The following is a 26197-nucleotide window of genomic DNA, read 5'->3' on the forward strand; positions in this document are numbered from 1 at the left end:
ACCTCAAATGAAGACACCAAAGCATGATTTGTTTTATGCCACATGACCTTGTGGCTGTGTTATCTAGTGGAGATGGGTTGAGGGACCATCTCCACGCGGCCGCTTTGTCGGGGGTGGGACTAGTGGTCGTTGTTGAGGAAGGCTGACTGTCCTACTAACGTTACGATCTTACAGGTAGATAGATATATGTTAAAGAATCTAACAGGTCGGCAATAACTTTGGCTTGTTTAAATAATGGTTCAATTTCAAAGGTATTGGCTGAAAAACCTTATCCTGCAGAGTCCGTACTGTCGGGGAGTTCTACCATCGAGAAAAAGTTATATCCCTGAGTTCTCATTTTGCCTTTTGTTTGGACATCGATGCGCTGGATACAGTACCACATCAGGTTAGTAGCCTACTCTAGTCTAACATACTATAGTAGTGTACAAGTAGGCTATTCATGATTTTGTTTAACTTGTACAATGAAGTGATTTTGTCTGCAAAAGTTGTAACTGGACACACATTCCACTGGCGCAACGTTTGGAGTTAGTTGCAATTAAAAAACGACATGTGGGCAGAGAGGAAGAGGAAATGCGAGAGGGCGTACTCCGCCCACGAAAATAAGACAACGAAGTGAGGAAGTTTTGTATGGAGGTCATTTGCTTCCCTTTTATTTTTTAGCAAATGTATTTCCATTGTTAGAGCGGTCACTTGACTATCTTGTCAATATAGATCATCTTTGATATAGGCTTTTTGCAGTATTCATGTCTCAAATTACATTGCATTAAACTGGCTGGCTAAATTGAGTTATTGGACGTCCCACTTAGTCTTGTGAGAGAAATGGCGCAATGCTGCCCAAATGTCCTGTCCAAACGCAAATACACCTCGCACACGATACCGTTTTGGGAACATTTCGAATTGAAATGTAATAGTAGCGATGAGTAATTGTTCAAATAAATAAAAAAAACACTTATCTGTAAGGATTAAAGTTCTGTCACTGCGACGGATTTCCGTCATATGGATTCTGGAGAGGTCGTTTTTGAGATGTAGATCTGGGGGTGTTTGGAGATGAAAGCCTACCTAAGTTCAACTAAATATATTCCCAAATAAATGTTTTCTCAAATGGTATTTTCTTTGTTACGCTGTGTGCACTAAACTGACATGCATGATTGTAGCGGATTCTTCAATGGAATTCCAGACGAAGTTGGAATTAAATAGTCTTCAACTCGCACCACCGTGTTGCTCAACTCAAACAGCGGTGTGTAGGCAACTCAAATCCTGTACTTCATCACTCAGGAAGTAACTTTCCAGTGCATCTATTTTTGACATAATGTTGTTATTCAAACTACATCAGACAACCCAATAGTAGAATAGTTTACCTATTTACTTTGTCGGCTTCTATCTATGCGAGAGTAATATTCCTCTCGAGGTGCAATCAAAATTGGGAGAGCCATAGGCGGTAAATATGTATTCTGGCAAGCAGTCAATGCACAACAATTCTTGATGCACACTTTGAAAGCAGTGTTGGCCTTTGTTTTGTTTTTTAAAGAGGGGGATCCTAGTTTTGAAATGAACAAAAATATAAATGCAACAATAAACATCAAACATTTTCCAAGATTTTACTGAGTTACAGTTGATATAAGGAAGTCAGTAAATTGAAATTGAAAGACCTTTTTCTTTAAAGGTATCTGTCACCAACAGATACAGATCTGTATTCCCAGTCATGTGAAATCCATAGATTTGGGCCTAACGATTTCACATGACTGTAAGAAAATGTAGGCACTCACTACTGTAAGTCGCTCTGGATAAGAGCATCTGCTAAATTACTAAAATATAAATGTAAAATGGAATACAGATATGCATCTGTTGGTCACAGATACCTTTTTAAAATAAAGGTAGGGGCTTGGATCAGAAAACCAGTCGGTATCTGGTGTGACCACCATTTGCCTCATGCAGCGTGACACATCTCCTTCGCATGTAGTTGATCAGGCTGTTGATTGTGGAATGTTGTCTCACTCCTCTTCAATGGCTGTGTAAAGTTGCTGGATATTGGCGGGAACTAGAACACGCTGTTGTACACGTTGATCCAGAGGCTCCCAAACATGCTCAATAGAACTGGGACATTTTCAGCTTCCAGGAAGGAATTGTGTATAGATCCTTGTGACATGGGGCCGTGCATTATCATGCTGAAGCATGAGGTGATGGCAGTGGATGAATGGCACGACAATGGGTCTCAGGATCTCGTCACAGTATTTCTGTGCATTCAAATTGCCATCGATTTAAAATGCAATTGTGTTCATTGTCTGTAGCTTATGCCTGCCCATACCATAACCCCACTGCCACCATGGGGCGCATCTTCCTCTACTGCCTCAGCATAAGACACCTTCTTCACTACTCTGATCCTGGCAACTTCAACCTGCTTTTCTTTCATAAGGACACCTGATCTCCAGCACCATGGGTAGCCCGACAGTATACACACACCGATACTACACATTCCTTTGTCGCATGTCCTCCTGCACACGTCTCACATCTAGGAATATCCCTCCTACACACTGCTGCCACATGACCATAAGCTTGACACCTGAAACACTGTAATGGGTTTGGGACAAAAGCTAACTGACACATCCTGACTTGACTTTGTCTGGTAAAGACTCTGCATCAAATCTCAGGATTACAGATAGTGTCTTCTCCGTTTCACCACGCTCTCCACCAGGTTTGCATCACAGCAAACGGCGGGTGTCACAGACACCGGCAATCTTCAACTTTAGTTGACCCTCAACACTTAGTCACCCCAGTTAACCTCTCTGGGACCGTTCGGGACGTGAGAGTCCCACCTCTCAACAGCCAGTGAAACTGCAGGGCGCCAAATTCAAAACAACAGAAATCCCATAATTAAAATTCCTCAAACATAGAAGTATTTTAAACCATTTTATAGATAAACTTCTCGTTAATCCAACCACAGTGTCCGATTTCAAAAACGCTTTTCGGTGAAAGCACAACATATCATTATGTTATGTCAGCAACTAGTCACAGAAAGCATTCAGCCATTTTCCAACCAAAGAGAGGAGTCACAAAAAGCAGAAATATAGATAAAATTAATCACTAACCTTTGATGATCTTCATCAGATGACACTCATAGGACTTCATGTTACACAATACTGGTATGTTTTGTTCGGTAAAGTTCATATTTATATCCAAAAATCTGAGTTTACATTGGCGCGTTACATTCAGTAGTTCCAAAAACATCCGTTGACTTTGCAGAGAGCCACATCAATTTGACAGAAATACTCATAATAAACATTGATAAAAGATACAAGTGTTATGCATGGAACTTTAGATCCACTTCTCAGTGCAACCAATGTGTCGGATTTCAAAAAAACTTTACAGAAAAAGCACGCCATGCTATAATCTGAGTAGAGCGCTCAGAGCCCATACATATATCCGCCATGTTGTGGAGTCAACATTAGTCAGAATAGCATTATAAATATTCACTTACCTTTTGAGATCTTCATCAGAATGCACTTCCAGGAATCCCAGTTCGACAATAAATGTTTCTTTTGTTCGACAATGTCCATAATTTGTCAAAATAGCTCCTTTTGTTAGTGCGTTCAGTCCAGTAATCCACAATCATAAAGCGCGTTCACTAGTTTCAGACAAAGTCAAAAAAGCTCCGTTACAGTTAGTAGAAACACGTCAAACGATGTATAGAATCAATCTTTAGGATGTTTTTAACATAAATCTTCAATAATGTTCCAACCGGACAATTCCTTTGTCTTCAGAAATGAAGTGGAACGTAGCTACCTTTCACGTGAGCGTGCGAGACTCATCCTGTGGCACTCTGCCAGACCACTCACTCCAAGAGCTCTTATGAGCTTCTCATTTATAGTAGAACCCTCAAACCAGTTTCTAAATACTGTTGACATCTAGTGGAAGCCGTAGGAAGTGCAACATGATCAATATCCCACTGTGTATTCGATAGGGGCTGAGTTCAAAAACTACAAATCTCAGATTTCCCACTTCCGGGTTAGATTTTTTTCTCAGATTTTTGCCTGCCATATGAGTTCGGTTATACTCACATACATAATTCAAAGAGTTTTAGAAACTTCAGTGTGTTTTTATCCAAATCTACTAATATATATGCATATTCTAGCTTTTATGACTGAGTAGCAGGCAGCTTAATTTGGGCACGCTTTTCATCCAAAATTCCCAATACGGCCCCCTACCCCAAAGAAGTTAACACTCCTTTTAACAGCGGCCTGCTCCGGAGAGGAAAGTAAGTCCCATTTCTTGTCCCCAGTTTCGTGGTGTGGAGCGCACGCTCCCTCTGGAAGGCAGAAATGCCAAAAATCTACAAGATTCCACTTCGAGTCACTTTCACCAACCCAACATTCTCCAACCTCTTTTCCACCCAACACCACATATGGTTTTGCCAGAAGGTAAAGATCCATTCTGTCAAAAAACCTCACTCCCACTGGGCCAGAATCATCTTTGTCATCATCGGGATGAGGCTCAAACTCTGCGATCTTCACCACACCTGCCACCGTAGTTAATTCATCCTCACTCTCGTCATGTTCAATTTCCTTAGCTCTTCCAAAAGTTCTGTGTGATCCACCTCTGCATATTCACTCAAAACATGTTCCACGTTCAAATTTTTCTTCCAGTCTGCCATCTTCTCCTTGATCAGATCTTCCAGAAGGCTTGTGCATTCATTCCCCCATTCCATACACGCTTAAGTTCCACTTTCCTCCTTTTTTCCCTTTCCACCCATCTTACCCTCATGGCCACACCGGTAGCCATTGAACCGAAAAACTATTCTGACCTCTACCCCCGTGCGGCATCATTTTACAAATGAGTTTCAAGTATGCTTTAGGAGCAGTTGTGCAACAGAGCTCTTAAAGAAGCAATGCCATCATAAACCTGCAACTTTGTAATATAAACCTACAAATACTTTTTTCTTAGTGAATAATTATTTATATATTTATTATAAAATAATTACAATCAGGATGTTGTGTCCAATGGGTTAAATGCAGATGGACAAACCCCAAGCTTCATCCTATGTACATTTTATTGCCACTATGCTGCATCAGCTAGGCTACAGGTGATAATGCTTATTGCTAATAGCACATCTAATAAATAGACCATGCATAGGCTAGATGCATGGTCCAATATGTTAAAATAATTATTTTTACCAATATGTTTTTCTGCCCATTTCTGGAAATGGAAATTATATTTTAGATGGTGTCAGCATAATTTATTTTCATACATTTTGTCATTTTGTAGTAGAATTCACCAGAACTAAGCTTCTCAGTCTTTCTACATAAATAATATTTTGGGAAGGACATTGGATCCTCTAAGCAAGGGGACTGGAATTGGTCAAATTAGCTGTTTAATACATGCACAAAATGATCTTCTTTCCCTAAAAGCATGATGGTCATGACTTTCTGACATGAAAGGAGAGGTTGGCTGCAGACAATCCATCTGCGATCGACTTAAGTTTCAGTCATGGGATTCACTTCTTTCCGTTAACCCCTGAGACTGCTGTGCACAATGCGATCCAGCTGGAAATGTGGAATGGGGCAATTCCACCGTAAAATGATGGTCAATCTGAAATCTGCAGTGGCCGTACAGTATTTAAAATGATGCAGCCTACGGAGAAGTCAGGGTGTTCAGACTTCTTGCACTTCGGGGAGCGGTAATACACATCCAATAAATTGTTGTGCACCACACCACACGTAGTGACTCAGGGTTAATCTCTACAGCCATCCAGCTAACTACAAGCAACTGGCTAAACGAAAAGACCTTACCTCTTCTGAGATGTTGGAGTCCGTTTCCCGGTGCTGCACCGTTTTTCCACCTGCATCTCCACCCCAAATATTTTTGGGCCTGATACAATACATCAATCATGATGGATTTGACAAATATCCACTTTGTTAGATCAGATTTGTTGAATCTGAGCCACTCCATTGTCCGTCTGTCTCCAATGGTCTGCATTCTATTGACCTCTTCACCACATCTATCCCCATTACCTCCCTGATCTCTTTCCAGGAGTTCAAACTCATTTTAGTGTCTTTGAAACCCATACATGAGGTATCATAAAGATGTATCTTATTTGTGAACCTGTTCTGATAGCCTTTCGTCAAAGTTCCCCATGTTTATTGTCAAGGAAGTGAGTTTGTGTTTATATAGGATACACCGTGCCACCTACCGTCAACCAATCATGCCAATGTGGAGGCGCACGGCATCGCCATACGGAGTTCGATATGGCCTATGCAAGCTTACGGAGGTTCCGCAATTGCGTCACACTTTCCGTACGGAGCCTCCGGACCACATTTCCGGATCAAGACAAGAAGTTTTAAAAAACAACATACATCTCTATGCACAAGGACTAGGCCACTTTGAACAATTTCCACTGAGCATTTTTACAAAAACACATTTACAGTTGAGACAAAGTTTGGTAACAGAATGCCAGTTTGTTTGTGCTGTCATTCTGTTACCAAACTGCATCTGTATTGTTCTTCAAGTAAATGTGTTTTTGTAAAAAATTCTGTGGAAATTAAGTAGTTCTTGGAGGGTGAAGGGTTAATGTGTCCTGCGCTGAGAGTCAGACCCCCTGCAGTAACTTCCTCCATTGTGTTGTGTCCAGCCCTGCAGATGACTGCATTCTAATTCTCTGCATTATGAGAGGGCTTATAGATCCCACTGGGCTCTGACTTCAGCAGTCTCAACACAGAGCACAACACCATCATTACCCCTAATAGACAGGTCGAACTCTAATTACTGCACACACTACATACCTTTTTGATAGGCTTGCCTTTGATTTAATGATTCGATTTTTTAAAGATGTTTCTTGTTTTTGCCTTTTATATCGAGATGGTAGAGAACCAAATGGTTTCTTTGTGACCAAGGGCGAGATGCAGGTAGAAAGAGAGGGGGGTGTATTTCTCTCTGTGAGAGGGGGGTGTATTTCTCTCTTTCTGTGAGAGTGAGAGGCATAGCAGCTTTAGCAGCAGGACTCTGGCAGATCAAACAGGCTTCTTTTGGATTAGAGAAAGGTAGAGAGGGGGAGAGCGAATGGGAGAGAGGGGGAGAGCAGCTCTTTTGTAGTCTCTGATAAACATAATTCTTAAAGACAGGCCATAACAACAAACGTGAGTGCTGACCTTTTTGAACAACAATTGTGTGTGTGTGAGAGAGATGGAGAGGTGACCGTCTCTGTGGGAAAATTATGTGCTTTCCTCTCGCCCTTCAGCGCTGTGGCACCATCAATAAATCACTAGCGCATCACACAATTCAATGCTGCACAGCACCCTTTCTATACCAGGGGTAGGCAACTAGATTGAGCCGCAAGCCGATTTTTGTCGGAGTGAATGGCCGGTGGGCTGGAAAATAAGAATATATAATTGGGGGGCCTAAAAATATTCACTGGCGGACGCCTGTTTCTGACCCATGCTCTATACCGTCTCTCAACCCACCACTTGCTCTTGCTCTTTCTCTCTCTACCTCTCCACCTCTGTCTACAATCCCTTTATCTCTTTCTCTACCCTTCCTTAAGGCGTTAGCATGCTTCAGTTTGGCTGGCACTTAGCCGAGAACCGAACGAGTGTGCTCGCATGCTCCCTTAAAAAACATTCTCTTGAAAAACGAGAAAAAAGCAGCGATAGTACTGTTTGTCCATTTTGAGAAGCCGTAGCCAGTATACACTTCCTCAAAATAGTCAAATAATTCATCTAAGTTAACTCAACTCAAGAAATCGAACATTAATTTTGATGTTTTTTTCTTAGTCGCTCAATTTTATATTAACTAAGACGTGTGGTGCAGTATTTCTCAAGATTTCCTTTTGCATGAAAACGAATCTGTCGTTGAATGACAACAAATACTTTATTGAAGAATTCCTACTGTTGACCAATCACCGACTTCAGCTTGCCTTGAGAAAAAATGTGTGCCAAAACAACATCAGCACAAGAACTGTTCATCAGGAGCTTCATGAAATGGGTTTCCATGGCCGAGCAGCTGCACACAAGGCTAAGATCACCATGCACAATGCCAAGTGTCGGCTGGAGTGGTGTAAAGCTCACCGCCATTGGACTCTGGAGCAGTGGAATCATGTTCACAGTTTGGGGAAGTCCCTTTGCTGTTTCAGCATGACAATGCCCCCGTGCACAAAGCGAGGTTCATACAGAAATAGTTTATGGAGATTGGTGTGGAAGAACTTGACTGGCCTGCACAGAGCCCTGACCTCAACTCCATCAAACACCTTTGGGATGAATTGGAACTCCGACTGCGAGCCAGGCCTAATCGGCCAACATCAGTGCCCGACCTCACTACTGCTCTTGTGGCTGAATGGAAGCAATGTTCTGAGTGGAAAGCCTTCCCAGAAGGTTGTTATAGCAGCAAAGGGGGGGACCAACTCTATATTTATCCCCGTGATTTTGGAATGAGATTTTCGACAAGCAGGTGTCCACATACTTTTGGCCATGTGTATATCCTGATGCCAAGTCACCAATGTACCGATGCATATCTTACCCTACCACTCCATTATCCATGCACATTGTAAATATGGTATTGGCACTGACCCTGGAACTAACCCTGTGTATAGCGTACTTACTTTCTCGTGCTCTTCTTATTTCTTGTGTTTTTGTTTTACTTTACTTTTTTAAATAAACGTCTTATAGTACTACTGCATTGTTGGGATAGAGCAAGCACGAAAGGCATTTCACTGTAGTAGTGCACGTGACAATTAAACTTGAAACTTGATCCAGCTATGGTCCAAACGTTCAGTTGAGAACTCAAGGGCTGGTTATACCCACCTTGGGTTAATGCTAAGTAGGTCTATAAATGTTTATTTTATTCATGACAACAGAATTCCATGGCAGTCCGAGTTAAGGCTATCCTGCTGGCTATAGTAATAGGGATATAATTCCTCATTTATATTAGCCTACCTCTGAAAGATATGAGAGCCGTCCGTGTCTGGGTCACAACACCGCAGTGAAACCTACCTGCTCTGCGTTCTCAGAGTTCACTGAGTTCATGGAGACAGGACAGCAGCACAGGGCCAGCAGCAGAACTAATTAGTTGGACGTGCATTTGATTTCCATAGGGGGTCACGAGGCCTATGGAAACTTCAACGGCAACCAAACAATAGTCACTTTGTGAGTAGCGCATTTCATGGACAACAGGTTTCAAATTAGAAATTGAAGGACTAATTTGGCCGAGAGATCCACACAAATATTCAAGCACTTTTTGTTTCCTGTCACTTTCCTCTTCAATGTCACATTCGATTCCTGATCACCTTCACTGTCACCAAGCAGATTGTTTACTACGTTTTATAACGTCAATAATCACTCTATTAATCAGGTAGGCCTATCTGCTATATCTCATACTCCACTTCTCTTATCGTAATCCCTTATCCACCAGTAACATATTAGCTACAGTGTAGGTGGCTCGGTCGTCAAACAAACTCTCCTCATAGGCTATTTTAAATATTTATGTAGTTGTTACTCATTTTATAATTCAAGAAGCCAGGTACATTTTATTGCATTGTCTCTTTAACATCCATGTTTTACACCATATATATTTTCATATAAAAGTATGTCACAGCCCATGCTCCAAACAGCCTCTGAACAAAGACAAAACATCCTGATAAAGGCCATGGACAACCTGGAATAAAAGCAAACTCCGTCTCTGCAACTAACAACAGGAAATTATGTGGTGTAAACCAACCATATTATAAACCAAATTGGCCCCCATAAAGAGAGGAGGGATGCTGGTGTTCACCAGAGACATTCCGTCCTTGAACAGGCGTCTCACTCCTTGGCCCGAGGATGCCTTCGCGGGGGCACAGCTGTCATGCCTCTTAACACAACAAAGGAGGACTGGTTACCCCAGGACAGACCCTCCAAACAGGTCATCATCTCAGGGCTCCACACTGCCATTCCAGTTAAAGAAGTCTGTGCCGAGCTGGAGAAACAGAATCATCACCAGACAAACTCACCTCCCCGCCACATTTATTAGAATTCACCTCTCCAAACCAGAAGACTCCATACAACTACTACAGGGAGGCTTCTTCATGCATTACTTTCACTACAGAGTTGAAAAGGCAAATCCACCCACCATAGTTAAACATGGTTTCAAATGCCAAGAATTCAACAATATTTCTACCCAGTACAATAACCCAGTCAAATGTCTGAGGTGTGGAGAAAACCGCCACCACAAAGCCTGCCTAAACAACAAAATATGCACACGTGTGCACAATGTGGGGGTGGGCACTCTTCAGCCTCCAAGAGCTGCCCCAGCTACATAGCCCTCACCACCAGTGCTGCCACCACCACTCAAAGGCAACCCAGAACACAGAGAACCTTAACCCACCTGCAAGAGGAACTACAAAATACTGTAATGCCACAATGAGGAAATTCCAATTTGGGTCAAGGGTGACACTGATTTTAAAGCCCTGTTTATACCTGTCCCTAAAATGCGTCCTTTTCTTATAATGCAGTTATATATTTTCGGAAGCTGTTTACATTTCAGAGCGTCTAATTTGTAAAAAATGAACCCCTGACCAAATCAAAGTGCTTCTTCTCTGTTTTGTGACGTAAGTCCCAAGACAGTGTGATCAATACCCGACAACGAGTTGGCGTTTATTATTTATTTTAGCAGGGAGTCCCATTGAGACCAAGGTTTCTTTTGCAAATACTTAAATTAAGGCGGAGCATAATTGCAAAAACACAATTATTTTAAAAAACAAGCACATTCGTCTGAACAGTTCCTCCACCAACAATCTGAAATGCCTGAAGGCACCAATCTGTCCAGCTGTTAGGTAATCTTAAGATTGTTCCATAAGTGAGGTGTGAAGAAACTTAAAGCAATTTTACCTAAATCTGTACTGACATAAGGAATTTCAAGAGTTACCATACCCACTCACAAGGATGGCTAACTCATGCTTTCATAGGTTAGTAACGATGTTAGGCAATGTGGAAGTTTTTGAGTATGAGCTTGGTAAATGAACAGAATGCAATGTTCCAACCTATAAAACACCAATCAGGGCCAGCTGCTTTCTGAGAGCGAATGCAATGATGAGTACAAAATGGATCACGGAGGGCACAGTGATAAATAGGTTCCAACGGGCTTCAATGAAGTGGGAACTGCATTCATGTAAATAATGGTGTCATAGTCTAGGACCGGTAAGAATGTTGACTGAATGATCTGCTTTCTACTATTAAGTGAGGGGCACAATCTATTTCTTAGTTAACTCACCTAAGTTTGTTTTAAAAGACAACTTATCAACGATCCAAATGCCCAGGTATCTGCAGTGCATTCGTTAAGTATTCAGAGCCCTTGAATTTTTCCACATTTTGTTACGTTATTGTCTTATTCCAAATTGATTTTTTTTAAAATTCCCTCATCAATCTACACACAATACCGTATAAGGACAAAGCAAAAAAAATATATATATAAAAAAAAATTGTGCAATTTTATTAAAAACTGAAACCTACTTTACATAAGTATTCAGACCCTTTGCTATGATATTTGAAATTGAGCTTAGGTGCATCCTGTTTCCATTGATCATCTTTGACGTTTCTACAACTTGATTGGAGTCCACCTGTAGTAAATTCAAATTGATTGGACATGTCTATATAAGGTCCCACAGTTGACCGTGCATCTCATAGCAAAAATCAAGCCATGAGGTTGAAGGAATCGTCCGTAGAGCTCAGTGTCGAGGAACAGATCTGGGGAAGGGTACCAACACATTTCTGCAGCATTGAAGGTCCCCAAGAACACAGTGGCCTCGATCATTCTTAAATGGAAGAAGTTTGGAACCACCAAGACTCTTCCTAGAGCTGGCCGCCCGGCCAAACTGAGCAAATGGGGTAGAAGGGCCTTGGTTAGGGAGGTGAACAAGAACCTGATGGTTACTCTGACAGAGCTCTAGAGTTCCTCTTTAGAAATGGGAGAAACTTCCAGAAGGACAACCATCTCTGCAGCACTCCACCAATCAGGCCTTTATGGTAGAGTGGCCAGACAGAAGCCACTTCTCAGTAAAAGGCACATGACAGCCCACTTGGAGTTTTCAAAAAGGCACCTAAAGACTCTGACCATGAGAAACAAGATTCTCTGGTCTGATTTAACCAAAATTGAACTCTTTGGCCTGAATGTCAAGTGTCTCGTCTGGAGGAAACCTGGCACCATCCCTAGGGTGAAGCATGGTGGTGGCAGCGCCATACTGTGGGGATGTTTTTCAGCGGCAGGGACTGGGAGACTAGTCAGGATAGAAGGAAAGATGAACAGAGCAAAGTAGAGGTCTTTGATGAAAACCTGCTCAGGAGCAGGTTGGGGGCGAAGATTCACCTTCCAACAGGACAATGACCCTAAGCACAAAGCAAAGAGAATGCAGGAGTGTCTCTGAATGTCCTAAAGTGGCCCGGCCAGAGCCCGGACTTGAACCCGATCGAACATCTCTGGAGAGACCTGAAAATGGCTGAGCAGCGACACTTCCCATCCAACCTGACTGGGCGTGAGAGGATCTGCAGAGAAGAATGGGAGGAACTCCCCAAATACAGGTGTGCCAAGCTTGTAGCATCATACCGAAGAAGACTTGAGGCTGCCAAAAGTGCTTCAACAAAGTACTGAGTAAAGGGTCTGAATAGTTATGTAAATGTAATATTTCAGAATTTTTGTTGTGTGTAGATTGAGGGGGGGAATACAGTTTAATCAATTTTAGAATGCGGCTGTAACCTAACAAAATGTGGGAAAAGTCAAGGGGTCTGAATACTTTCCGAATGCACTGTATAAGAAGGGACACGGTCAATTTGGGCTCCATTGAATGTGCAGATACTTCAATCTTGGGAGTCATTATAGTGGGCTCTAGAAAACATGTACTACAGATGCAGAGGACAACCATTATAGTCCATGGAGCCCATTTCAGCCATTATCGGAGTGTTTGATAGGTCACTGCAAACGTTTCTGCAGTCCTAACAATAACGCAGATAAAGAAATGGCACAAGCAAGAGTTGGAAAGAGTTTCAAGAGTAAAATGAAAGCAATCAATCCAGTGAGATTTAAGTAACAAGTGGATTTTGCACCACTAAAACACAGGACATTTCTGGCTGAAATGGAGAAATGTACAGGTGGGCGGGGCATGCGTGTTGCTAAACGTTTAATAGAGCACGTGTGTGAGAGTAATTCTTCTGTGTGTATAGGGATCCCTGGTGTGAGAGAACGTACTCTAGTTGCAGTGAAACCAGATGGGGTCCAGCGGCGCCTTGTGGGGCAGATCACACAACGCTTTGAACAGAAAGGCTTCAAACTGGTGGGCCTGAAGATGCTACAGGTGAGAATGTCCAATTCCAAATGAATCCCAAAGCTCCTTCCGCCTAGGCATCTGAAAGGATTGGATAGGTATAAGTAGTATGATACTAAGCCATATGATAGTAGCCTCAACTTGTCCTCTGATACAATATTTGTAACTTGTCATGAATGTGGTTTATTCATAAATGTCTATGTAAATACCAGACTTTAAAATAAAGGTTAACCCAATGTTGGCTTTCTTTCAGGCACCAGAGGAGCAGCTCTCTCAGCATTACCATGAGTTAAGGAGGAAGCCATTTTACCCCAGTCTCCTGCACTACATGACCTCTGGTCCCATAGTTGTTATGGTGAGGGTTCCTGCCTCTGTCTAGCCTCATAATCCAAACTTCAATTGCTCCGTTTCAGGGCTCAATTTAGTCCGTAGCTCCGAAGTAAAGCGCGATTGAAAGTTAAAGGCTGGAAAGGACGGCTCAATTGGAAATTATATTTTACATTTCAAGCAAACTATAGCACTGAACTTCAGCGATGCGAATTGAATCAGTCCACACTGTTTTCTCACTTCACTGATCAGTCTGGGTGTTTGAGTTTGAGTTTATTTTTATTTTTACAGGGACAGTGCACATTAATCAACGTTTCAGTAAAAGTGCCGGTTTTAGCCAGCCGGCTAATTTTCAACCGGAGTCCCTGGGCAGGTTATTAAAAACAATTACAATATAGACAATAGCAACATGGAACAAGCAAGACATAGCAACATAGGACAAGCAAGACATAGCATACAGACATAGCAACATAGGACAAGCAAGACATAGCATACAGACATAGCAACATAGGACAAGCAAGACGTAGCATACAGACAGAGCAACATAGAACAAAAAGCAGCAAGACAAAATTCATAAAAGCAACAAAGTGTTTCCACACCTCACAAGCTACAGACAACAGACAACATGGAAAGCGGCAACACTCAGCTAGGGACCATGGTCACAAATCTGATTGACCTTTAGCCATGTCTTCAAGCATTTTGTGAAAGTGTGATATGTGGTGCAGTTATGTGTGTCTGATGGCAGTGTATTCCAGACATGGGAAGCTCTCACAGAGAATGCAGATTTACTAAAGGTGCTTTTCCTTAAGGGAACTACACAGTCACCTCTCATGGCAGACCTTGTGGATCTGCTGCCATATGTCTGGGTTTTCTGTTTAACAAAAATATTGAGTGGAGGGGGAGCCAGGCCATTAAGGATCTTGAATACAAGACATGCGTCGGTGTATTGCACAAGATTTTCCCAACTCAAGAGCTCATGCTTTCTAAGGATGTGACAATGATGATGGCTATTGGGCTTCCTATCAAGCACTTTGAGAGCCTGTTTGTAGACAGACTGAATAGGTTTTAATGTTGTACAGCAAGCTTGGGCCCAACTAGTCAAGCAGTATGTTAAGTGGGGGAGTATCATAGATTTGAAGTACAGTTTTGCTACCTCTGTAGTCAAACAATTTCGTATAAATCGGAAATTAGCTAGGTTGAATTTGGTTATTTGAATTACCTTTTTAAAAGAGAGGTTGGAATCAAGTATGATGCCAAGGTACTTAAAATCGGATACCACCTGGAGCTTCTCCCCTGACACACAGACATCTGGCTCAGTAGCATCTGTTGCCCTCTTTGTGAAGAACATGCAAACAGTTTTTTTCACATTGAAATGTGTCCTCTAATAGATGGACGCCTGGACAGTTATTTCTATAAAATAACGGGTACAATCAGCTCTTAAGGCCCTTGCTCAAGTACCTTGCTCAATGGCACAATGGTAGTAGATGGTTGCCATGATCTGAGACCAGCAGCCCTCCTTTTGCCAGTTCAGTTAACTTTTTCATCACTCAGCCCTAGACTCTAACCACCACCACCTATGCTACCTACAGTACCATTATTCAATTAGTTTTGGGTAATGACCCTCCAAATCGGTTTTAGTGAAAAGATTGCCAGTTAAATGAGAAGCCCCGTTTATACCTGGTGCTAACATGCGTCCTTTGTCCTGATCTTCTGACATTCTGATTCTGCCCACATTTATTGACTGTGGGCAGAATCAGAATGTCAATACTGCACTACTATGGCTGACCCCATAAAGCAACACATTTCACTGCACCTATCCAGACGTGTGTAATCACCCAGGACAAATGGGGATAGAGTGTGAAACAATAATTAAATAAAGCAATTCATTTTAGATTTTAGATTCCCAGACTATACTGCCTTTACTTATGTTAAATTCAACACCACCTAACCACTTGTGTAGGGATTCGATAGTGGCAGTGTGTTCAAATATTGATTTAGTGCTAAATTGATTGACTTTCTTCAATTAACTTGCTGAATTGACTGATTTGAAATAGGATTTCCCTAATCCTGGTGGCGAACTTCATTCATTCTTGTTGTCTAGGTGTGGGAGGGTTATAATGTGGTCCGGACATCCCGGATCATGATAGGAGACACCAACCCAGTCGAGGCCCAAGCAGGCACCGTTCGAGGGGACTTCAGCATACACATCAGCAGGTGAACCTTTTTCAACAAAGATTAAAATTGAAAGATGTTTCACGTTACAATAATTGGCACAATACCCTTTTCAACAAATATTTTAATGATAATTGAATTGGACGACAATAATATGAAAAAATTAAACATTAAACATTGAACTTTATCGTTGAGTGTTTTGAAAATTGGAGCATCATTTCAATGGCAAAATACTAAACTGGACTTCAAGCCATTAACAATTAACTAATGAATGTAGGTTTGTGTTTTTTATAGAAATGTGGTCCATGCCAGTGATTCAGTAGAGGGGGCTCAGAGGGAGATCCAGCTGTGGTTTCATCGAAAGGAACTGATGGATTGGGACTGCTGTGACCACAGTAGTACCTACCAGATATGAGACAGAGATAGAAAGAGAGAGTGAAGCATTTCATTATACTGTTGTATCCTGTGCATGTGACAATGAAACTTGAAAGAGTGAACAAGGTAGAACGACCAATAGGAATAGTGGCTCCATAACCATACCTACCTCTTTGTGTCTTGCTTGCAACACAGTGTCCCACGTGCAATACTCATCCCTCTCCATCGTGGGTGGCTCCAATACCCCTAAGCCTCTCAGCTACTATTATAGTGTTCGGTCCTCACCATATGTACAGTGCGTTCAGAAAGTATTCAGAGCCCTGGACTTTTTCCACATTTTGTTACGTTACAGCCTTATTCTAAAATGAATGAAACAGTTTTTTTCCCCCTCATTCATCTACACACAATACCCCATAATGACAAAGCGAAAACAGGTTTTTAGAAATGTTTGCAAATGTACAAAATATAAAAAGCTGAAATATTACATTTTACATAAGTATTCAGACCCTTTACGGAGTACTTTGTTGAAGCACCTTTAGCAGCAATTACAGCCTAGAGTCTTCTTGGGTATGACGCTACAAGCTTGGCACACGTGTATTTGGAGAGTTTCTCCCATTATTCCCCGCAGGGTTTCTCAAGCTCTGTCAGGTTGGATGGGGAGCGTCGCTGCACTGCTATTTTCAGGTCTTTCCAGAGATGTTCGATGGGGTTCAAGTCCAGGCTCTGGCTGGGCCACTCAAGGACATACAGAGACTTGTCACAAAGCCACAGTCTGAACCTGCTCCAGAGCACTCAGGACCTTTCATCAAGGATCTCTCTGTACTTTCCTCCGTTCATCTTTCCCTCGATCCTGACTAGCCTCCTAGTGCCTGCCGCTGGAAAAACATCCCCACAGCATGATGCTGCCACCACCATGCTTCACCGTAGGGATGGTGCCAGGATTCCTCCAGGCGTGACGCTTGGCTTTCAGGCCAAAGAGTGCAATCTTGGTTTCATCAGACTAGAGACTAGACTGTTTCTCATGGTCTGAGAGTCCTTTAGGTGCCCTTTGGCAAACTCCAAACGGGCTGTCATGTGCTTTTTACTGAGGAGTGGATTCCGTCTGGTCACTCTACCATAAAGGCCTGATTAGTGGAGTGCTGCAGAGATGGTTGTCCTTCTGGAAGGTTCTCCCATCTCCACAGAGGAACACTGGAGCTCGGTTGGTTACCTCTCTGACCAAGGCCCTTGTCCCGTGATTGCTTAGTTTGGCTGGGCGGCCAGCTCTAGGAAGAGTATTGGTGGTTCCAAACTTCTTCCATTTAAGAATGATGGAAACCACTGTGTTCTTGGACCTTCAATGCTGCATAACTTTTGTTGGTAACCTTTTCCAGATCTGTTCCTCGACACAATCCTGTCTCTGAGCTCTACAGACAATTCCTTCGACCTCATGGCTTGGTTTTTGCTCTGACGTGCACTGTCAACTGTGGGACCATATATAGACAGGTGTGTGCCTTTTCAAATCATGTCCAGTCAATTGAATTTACCACAGTTGTAGAACCATCTCAAGCATGATCAATGGAAATAGGATGCCCCTGAACTCAATTTCGAGTCTCATAGCAAAGAGTCTGAATACTTATGTAAATAAGGTATTTCAGTTTTTAATAAATGTGCAAACATTTATAAAAACTTGTTTTCGCCCTCATTATGGGATATTGTGTGTAGATTGAGGGGAATCTTTTTTTATTTTTAGAACAAGGTTGTGTAAAGTAACAAACTGGATAAAAGGAAGGGGTCTGAATACTTTCTGAATGCACTATTTGGACAGTGAAATGAAAATGTTAATTTTGGCTCTACTCCAGCATTTTGGATTTGAGATCAAATTATCAATATTACAGAATGTTAGTTTATTTGAGGGTGTTTTCATGCTTATCTGTTTTACCATTTAGACATATGACAGCATTTTATATATTAAGTACTCCCATTTGAAGGAGTATTTGGGCAAATTCACTTAGTGTAGTCTAAATGTTAGTATTTGGCCCCTTATCACTTGGATTCAATGACTTCATCAAGCTTGTAACTTTACAAACTCATTTGCTGCATTTGCAATTTGTTTTTGGTTTATTATGGGACATGTCTTGCCCAATATTAACTGAATAGTGCCGTCATTTTATTTCTAAATGAGCTGAGAAGATGTTTCTGAAAACGTCCAAATCCATGCTGTAGCTGCCATGATTTCTGAAAATCAACTACAATTATGCAGTACAGTGTAGTCAGCAAGAATTTTAGCATTTACAATGGTGGGCCCCGTTGGCAATAAATTCAGAAAACCAAAAGCTTACCATGACTTGGAAGAGTTCCAGTGTTGGATAGCCAGCTAACTAACCCTCTCTGTCTTTGAGTAGGCTAAACTAGCTGCATTCGCTAGGTAAGTGAAACAAAAACTAAATATAGATCTCTGTCTCTCGCTTCTCCTTCATTTTTGAAGAAATTCATTTGTTTAAAACTGTTCAACTATTGTCTTTCTCTCTTTGAGTCAACTACTGCACATTTTATGCACCGCAGTCTTCACTAGCTGTAGCTTGTGCTTTCAGTACTAGATTCATTCTCTGATCCTTTGATTGGATGGGCAACATGTCAGTTTCTGCTGCAAGAGCTCTGATAGGTTGGAGGATGTCCTCCGCTAGTTGTCATAATTACTGTGGAAGTCTGTGGAAGGGGGTGAGAACCACGAGCCTCCTAGGTTTTGTATTTAAGTTAATGTACGCAGAGGAGGATGGAAACTAGCTATCCTCCGGCAACACCATTGTGCTACCCTACGGAGTGCTGCTGAGGCTACTGTAGACCTTCATTGCAAAACAGTATGTTTTAAACAATTATTTAGGATTTATCTAAAAAGTATAACTTACTAAATGTTTCACGATTTACATTTTTCTGAAATTCACTGAGGTGGTCTTCCCCTTACACCAGTGGGGGCTCCTCAGAGGAATATCATCTTTGTGCCTCTAACTTTGTCATTATTCACAATTCATTTTATTTGACCTTTATTTAACTAGGCAAGTCAGTTAAGAACAAATTCTTATTTTCAATGACTGCCTAGGAACAGTGGGTTAACTGCCTGTTCAGGGGCGGAACGACAGATTTGTACCTTGTCAGCTCGGGGGTTTGAACTTGCAACCTTCCGGTTACTAGTCCAACGCTCTAACCACTAGGCTACCCTGCCGCCCCATGATTTGTTTATGATCCTGAAAACATCCAAACTAATGTAAGATTTTAAAACAAAGCCTTATATTTTCACTTCCAAAAAGGTGAATCCAAAAATGACACCCGACATCATTCACCATTCAGTTACTATTGGGCAAGACATGACCCAAAACAACCCGCAAATGCATCCAACAAGTTTGTAGTCACAAGCTTGATGTAGCCATTGAGAGCAGGGGACTAGATACATAAAATGCTTTTATGTCTCAATGGTAAAACAGATATGTATGAAAATATCTTCATAGAAAAAAATTGATCTCAAATCTAAAACGCTGAGTACAGAGCCCAAATAAAAAATGTAGCTTCACTGCCCAAATATGTGGTGAGGACTGTATGTTGGACTGTATGTTGTTGAGTTGCAAACACATATTTTCAAAGCCCGCCCTCGTCACTATACATGTGGTAAAGACGTCAATAGAATGCGACGCACGTATCCCCCCTGTGGGGATAGATCCAGAATCCCCTCATTGCCAGTCATCAAAAAGTGCTTACATTTCAGTTGTTTATATGTGTATGTAAAAATCTGAATATAATGATTGTGTTGATGTTAGCCCCAACATATGTTCATGTCATCATCACCAATCAACTGCATTACAGTTAAACGGCCTCATATGCCACCACCGAAAACAGTCGGATATAAAAATATATATACATGTTTTAGTAAGCACATTGTTGGCCTGTTAGAACATATGAATCATGACAGATTTGATGAGTTTACACTTTATTAGATAAGCTTTTTTGAATGGACCCCAATGATGGTTTCCTTCTATTACCTACGGTCTGCTTTTCATCGATCTCTTTACCGCATGTATAAAGCGACTAATTGCCACAGATACTCTATTCCATGGGTGTCAAACTCATTCCATGCAGGGCTGAGTGTCTGCTGTTTTCTGTTATTTTCTTTCAACTTGTGTAAGACCAAGACCAGGTGAGGGGAGTTCCTAATCAGTGACCTTGGTCGTGTACCCCCTGCTCAGACGTTGCATGCATCAACCAATGGTTGCGTTCCACGTTGTCGACTGTGCCGTCGGGCACAAGATTGCTATAACATATGATGTGGTTAGCTGATTCATAAAATATCTATCCAGGCGTTGTCATGTATGATATGTCATGTAAGATATGGAATGTAAGATATGGCATGCGTCATCAATGTCTTAGCAACCCTCTTTTTTTAAACTTTTTTTTACAAATTGGTCAAAAGACCAATCACATCCAGATATTTTTCAGAGCTGATCTAAAAATGGTCAAAAGACCAATTAATGGGAAAAAAAATATCAGAATTGGGTTGCCTGTGTAAATGCTTGACTCTGTAAAGAACAATATCAGCTAAAGCTCAACACATACAAACAAACTATATACCTTTTTTAATCTTTGTTACTTTCTTTCCTTTCAGGCCCACGGGGAAGGGGTTGGGTGGGTGGCGGGGAGTTGAAATGGCAGCCTTGGTGGTTTAGGGGTTGGAAAGGGGGACTTGGGGGACAGGTGGGGGAAACTACGAACTCCTCTAATGGGATCATTCCTCTGCATGTATTTCTTACTTTTGAGTGGCAGCCCAAGGGTACAATAGGAATATGGAGAATATTGAAGGGAAAGTATGATATGAACTGAACATAGGAATTGATATGAATATTGTACCTGTAATCCCCCCCCCAAACAACTAATAACAAAACAAATAAAAACTTGGTAAAACATTTTTGTGGGGCTGCCAGTGTAAATGTTTTTTTGTGTGTGAAAAAGAATGTTTTGAGAGAACACATCTGAAATCAGTGTCAAAGCCAAATTATTTGTTGGCATCTTATACTGAACAAAACTATAAAACACCAATATAAAACTTCAATTATTATAGTTCATATGGAAATCGGTCAATTTAAATCAATTCATTAGGCCCTAATTTATGGATTCCACATGACTGGGAATACAGATACTGTATGCATCTGTTGCTCACAGATACCTTGTGACCACTATTTCCCTCATGCAGCGCATAGAGGCAAATAATGGTCACACCAGATACTGACTGGTTTTCTATACAACGCCCCTACCTTATTTTTAGTTGAGTTTGGGCTGTGGATAGTTGTCACACTCCTCTTAAATGGCTGTGCGAAGTTGCTGGAATTGGAAGGAACTGGAACACTGGCGTACACGTCGATCCAGAGCATCCCAAACATGTTCAATGGGGGACATGTCTGGTGAGTATGCAGGCCATGAAAAAAACTGGAACATTTTCAGCCTCCAGGAATTGTGTACAGATCCTTGCGACATGGGGCCGTGCATTGTCATGCTGGAACATGAGGTGATGGCGGTGGATGAATGGCACGACAATGGGCCTCAGGATCTCGTCATGGTATCTCTGCATTCAAATTACCATCGATAAAATGCTATTTTGTTTGTCTGTAGCTTATGCCTGCATATACCTTAACCCCACCGTCACCATGGGGTACTTTGTTCACAGCATTGACATCAGCAAACCGCTCGCCCACACGACGCCATACACGTGGTCTGCAGTTGTGAGGCCGGTTGGACGTACTGCCAAATTCTCTAAAACAATGTTGGAGGAGGCTTTTGGCAACAGCTCTGGTGGACATTCCTGCGCTCCGCATGCCAATTGCACACTCCCCTCAACTTGAGACATCTGTGGCATTGTGTTGTGACAAAACTGCACATTTTAGAATGGCCTTTTATTGCCCCCAGCACAAGGTGCACCTGTGAAATGATCATGCTGTTTAATCAGCTTCTTGACATGGCACACCTGTCAGGTGGATGGATTATCTTGTAAAGGAGAAATGCTCACTAACGACAAACAAATTTGTGCTAAAATTTGAGGGAAATAATCTTTTTGTGCGTATGGACAATTTCTGGGATCTTTTATTTCAGCTCATGAAACATGGGACCAACACTTTTACATGTTTTTGTTTATATTTTTGTTCAGTGTTGAATGAACTACTGATTTGGCTTGTACACACTCAAGTAGTACAACGGAACGTTTTTACAAACAGAAATGATAACACAAGCTTTGGAGATACAACTTTTGGTTTTGTGATACAATGTTGTATCACAACCATTGTGTCAAATGATTTGTACATTGTTTGCTGGGGCCTGAAGAGTTTACTGTGAGCTGTAAGACAAAGGATCTCCTCTAGGACATACAGTCAGTCCAATCATGAACACAATTTACATATAGCTGTGTCACTCTTTTCCTGACTGAACATACTGCAATCAATTACATGAGGAATAGTTATTTTTTAAACCTACGCCTTAAAGGAAACTATCTTTTGGTGTTTGTTTCATTAGTCCACTGTTGTAGTGATACGCGGGTTGACTTATAACCCGCCCCCCCTGTGGTTATATCCACAGGGCGTGCGGGCTTAAGGTCATGAAATATTGTGTGGGTGAAGGGCGGGTAGGTGGGAGAGGTGGAATAGAGAGAAAACAATGCATTAAAAATCCATAAATGTATCATTGTGCTATTCATATCTATAGGATACATTTATTTTTCATGATTTGTTTCTGACGTTATTGCGTATCCTAAGCCTATTTTTTTAGGGCCTAACTGTAGAGCACCAAATACAAGGCAATTGACATGCTTTTGGGAATAAAAAGTTTACATCGATCCACTGAGGAAACAAGGACAATGGCTAGAGTTCCATCCAATTGGTCACAGATTTATATGCAATTATTCTAAAATCAGCATAAAAACAATATGTGCATTTTCCCATCAGAGATGTGTTTCCATCAAATTGACTTGTTGCAGATAAAAGGCTATGCGTGATGCACATAAGTACCTTTTGCGTTTAAATTCCCATGGACCGAATAACGAAATACAAGTGAAATGGGTTTCCCATCGCATTTTCAACTTGATTGTTTTTCTCACCAAAAAATATTAATTATATAGTGTGTTCACTCCGGTATTGGCAGGTGCGCTCACTCCAGTATGGCACATTGGTTAGAGTGCACGTATATAGCCTACATTATGAGATTATCATGGACATTTTTTTTTATTTTTTTAGTCAAATGGCAGCTAGAATAATCATGTCACGAGAATTAGACCCTCAATATTTATTGGAAATGAGCATCAAGCTCATCACATTGCACTTTCACCACCTCATGAAGTTCATAACTTATTGCATCTGTTGCCTAATAAACTGCATGCTTTCCCAAATCGTAGCGGGAGGACCACACAACATTTCTAGCTTGTTTACCCAACCCTGGGGCAGACTGTTTGTTCCCACACTTGGGACTCTGACTCTCTATTGGTTACACAGTCTCTTGGCCTCCCCTCCTATTCCAACCACCTCTTGCCGAATTTGTATTCACGTTACCTGATGAAATTGCTGTACAATATGATCTTGTGGCCATCTGATGCACATTCAAATGTCATAAATCAACACTGCAGAGTTCTCACTGTCCTCTGCCGTGCCCTCATTGTATTACTGCTGATGATATCTGGAAAGATGCATGTACACCATGGCCCATCTACTGTTGCTAACCCCAATTCTGACTTGTGCTCCGATATCGGTTTCACTGATTTCTGCTCTTGTAAAATCCTGAGTTTTCTGCACATTAACACAAGAAGCTTATTTCTAAAATCGATCAATTGAAACCTTTTAAACAGGTCAACATTCACAAGACCGCAGGGCCAAACGGATTACCAGGACGTGTACTCTGCATGTGCTGACCAACTAGCACGTGTCTTCACTGACATTTTAAACCTCTCCCAGTCTGAATCTGTAATACCAACATGTTTCAAGCAAACCACCATAGTCCCTGTGCCAAGAACACTAAGGTAACCTGTCTAAATGACTACTGACCCGTAGCACTTACGTCTGTAACCATGAAGTGCCTTGAAAGGCTGGTCATGTCTTACATCAACACCATTATCCCAGAAAGCCTAGACCCACTCCAATTTGCATACCACCCCAACAGATCTACAGATGATGCAATCTCTATTGCACTCCACACTGCCCTTTCACACCTGGATAAAAGGAACACTGGATCCTGGACTTCTTGACGTGCTACCTCCAGGTGGTAAGGGTAGGTAACAACACCACCGCCACGGTGATCCTCAACATGGGGGCCCCTCAGGGGTGCGTGATCAGTCCCCTCCTTTACTCCCTGACTTCCCTGAAAAGTTGCATATCGCGGGGGATATTCGATGCTAATGCAGTACGCTACAGAATGTTTTTGTGTCTGGGGTGAACCAAGGGCTGTATCTGTTCTTAGTTCTACGTTTTTTGAATGGGGCATGCTTATTTAAGATGGTGAGGAAAGCACTTTTAAAGAGCAACCATGAATCCTCTACTGACGGGAAGAGGTCATTATCTTTCCAGGATTCCCGGGGCAGGTCGATTAGAAAGGTCTGCTCACTGAAGTGTTTTAGGCAGTGATGAGGGGTGGTCATTTGACGCGGACCCATTACGGACGCATGCAATGAGGCAGTGATCATTGAGATACTGGTTGAAGACAGCAGAGGTGTATTTAGAGGGCAAGTTGATCAAGATGATATCTATGAGGGTGCCCATGGTTACAGATTTAGGGTTGTACCTGGTAGGTTCCTTGATAATTTGTGATATTGAGGGCATCTAGCTTAAATTGTAGGACGGCCAGGGTGTTAAGCATATCTCAGTTTTGGTCACCTAACAGTACAAACTCTGAAGATAGATGGGGGCAATCAATTCACATATGGTGTCCAGGGCACAGCTGAGGGCAGAGGGTGGTCTATAATAAGTGGCGATGGTGAGAGACTTATTTCTGGAAAGGTAGATTTTTAAAAGTAGAAGCTCAAATTTTTGGGGTACAGACCTGGATAGTATGACAATACTCTGCAGGCTATCTCTGCAGTAGATTGCAACACCACCCCATTTGGCAGTTCTATCTTGTCGTAAAATGTTGTAGTTGGAGATGTAAAATGCAGAATTCTTGGTGGCCTTCCTAAGCCAGGATTCGGACACAGCTAGGATATCAGGGTTGGTGGAGTGTGCTAAAGCAGTGAATAAAACAAACATAGGGAGGAGGTTTCTGATGTTAACATGCATGAAACCAAGGCTTTTACGGTTACAGAAGTCAACAAATGAGAGTGCCTGGGGAATAGGTGTGGTGCTGGGGGCTACAGGGCCTGGGTTAACCTCTACATCACCAGAGGAACAGAGGAGGAGTAGGATAAGGGTACGGCCAAAGGCTATAAGAACTGGTTGTCTAGTGCATTGGAAACAGAGAATAAAAGAATCAGATTTCTGGGCGTGGTAGAATAGATTCAGGGTATAAGGTACAGACAAGGGTATGGTAGGATGCGAGTACAGATATGAGATTTACATCTAATTGTTGTATAAGATGAATGAGTGAGGATGATACTGTTTGTAAAATTGTGTCATGTGATTTTGGACTGTTTAATGAAGGAAACTCCAATTCCCTTTTGAGTTTAACTAAATCAGAGGATCACATGACACAATTTTACAAACAGTATCATCCTCACTCATCCATGAGCCCAGTTAGGGTCGGACATCCTGGGACAGGCCCTTTTCTGCAATTCTGAATAAAACCCCAACTTTGAGAAATTCTCAGTAGACCGTATTTTTCTCCATTACGAGGGGACATAGGTTGCAGACCCTTGCTGAATCTTTTAACCATACCACGTGGTTAAACTCTTAGACTATCGGTACCGACAGAATAAGAACAAGTATTTGATATTAATTACTAGTCTGCAGCTAGAAATTCGGTATCATCGAACATGAAGAACGACAACCACCGAAACATCTATTCTACAACAACATGAATGAATGTCGCTCTGAACTATCCCCTCTAACCACGACAGACAGA

At 41.7% G+C, this 26197-nt stretch overlaps 2 protein-coding genes across 3 annotated transcripts in view; one reads left to right on the forward strand and one right to left on the reverse strand.

Moving 5' to 3' along the window:
• Positions 1 to 26197, reverse strand: part of ccdc186 (coiled-coil domain-containing protein 186) — a 1196038-nt gene that overhangs the window by 231205 nt on the left and 938636 nt on the right. The window lies entirely within an intron of this gene.
• Positions 85 to 16547, forward strand: LOC112244663 (nucleoside diphosphate kinase). Its single transcript, XM_024412392.2, has 5 exons — positions 85 to 385; positions 13173 to 13303; positions 13527 to 13628; positions 15702 to 15814; positions 16067 to 16547. The coding sequence occupies exons 1-5, from the start codon at positions 235 to 237 to the stop codon at positions 16185 to 16187; spliced, it is 618 nt and encodes a 205-aa protein (XP_024268160.1). The 5' UTR covers positions 85 to 234; the 3' UTR covers positions 16188 to 16547.

Source organism: Oncorhynchus tshawytscha, linkage group LG25 (genome assembly GCF_018296145.1).
Source record: "Oncorhynchus tshawytscha isolate Ot180627B linkage group LG25, Otsh_v2.0, whole genome shotgun sequence".
NCBI lineage: Eukaryota > Metazoa > Chordata > Actinopteri > Salmoniformes > Salmonidae > Oncorhynchus > Oncorhynchus tshawytscha.

What these genes read in the sequence shown, in the direction of transcription:
- LOC112244663 (XM_024412392.2), top strand. Translation starts at nt 235, where the DNA reads ATGGTTCAATTTCAAAGGTATTGGCTGAAAAACCTTATCCTGCAGAGT. An exon ending in TGGATACAGTACCACATCAG is followed by an intron (nt 386 to 13,172) that starts GTTAGTAGCCTA and finishes CTGTGTGTATAG; the next exon opens with GGATCCCTGGTGTGAGAGAA. An exon ending in TTCAGCATACACATCAGCAG is followed by an intron (nt 15,815 to 16,066) that starts GTGAACCTTTTT and finishes TGTTTTTTATAG; the next exon opens with AAATGTGGTCCATGCCAGTG.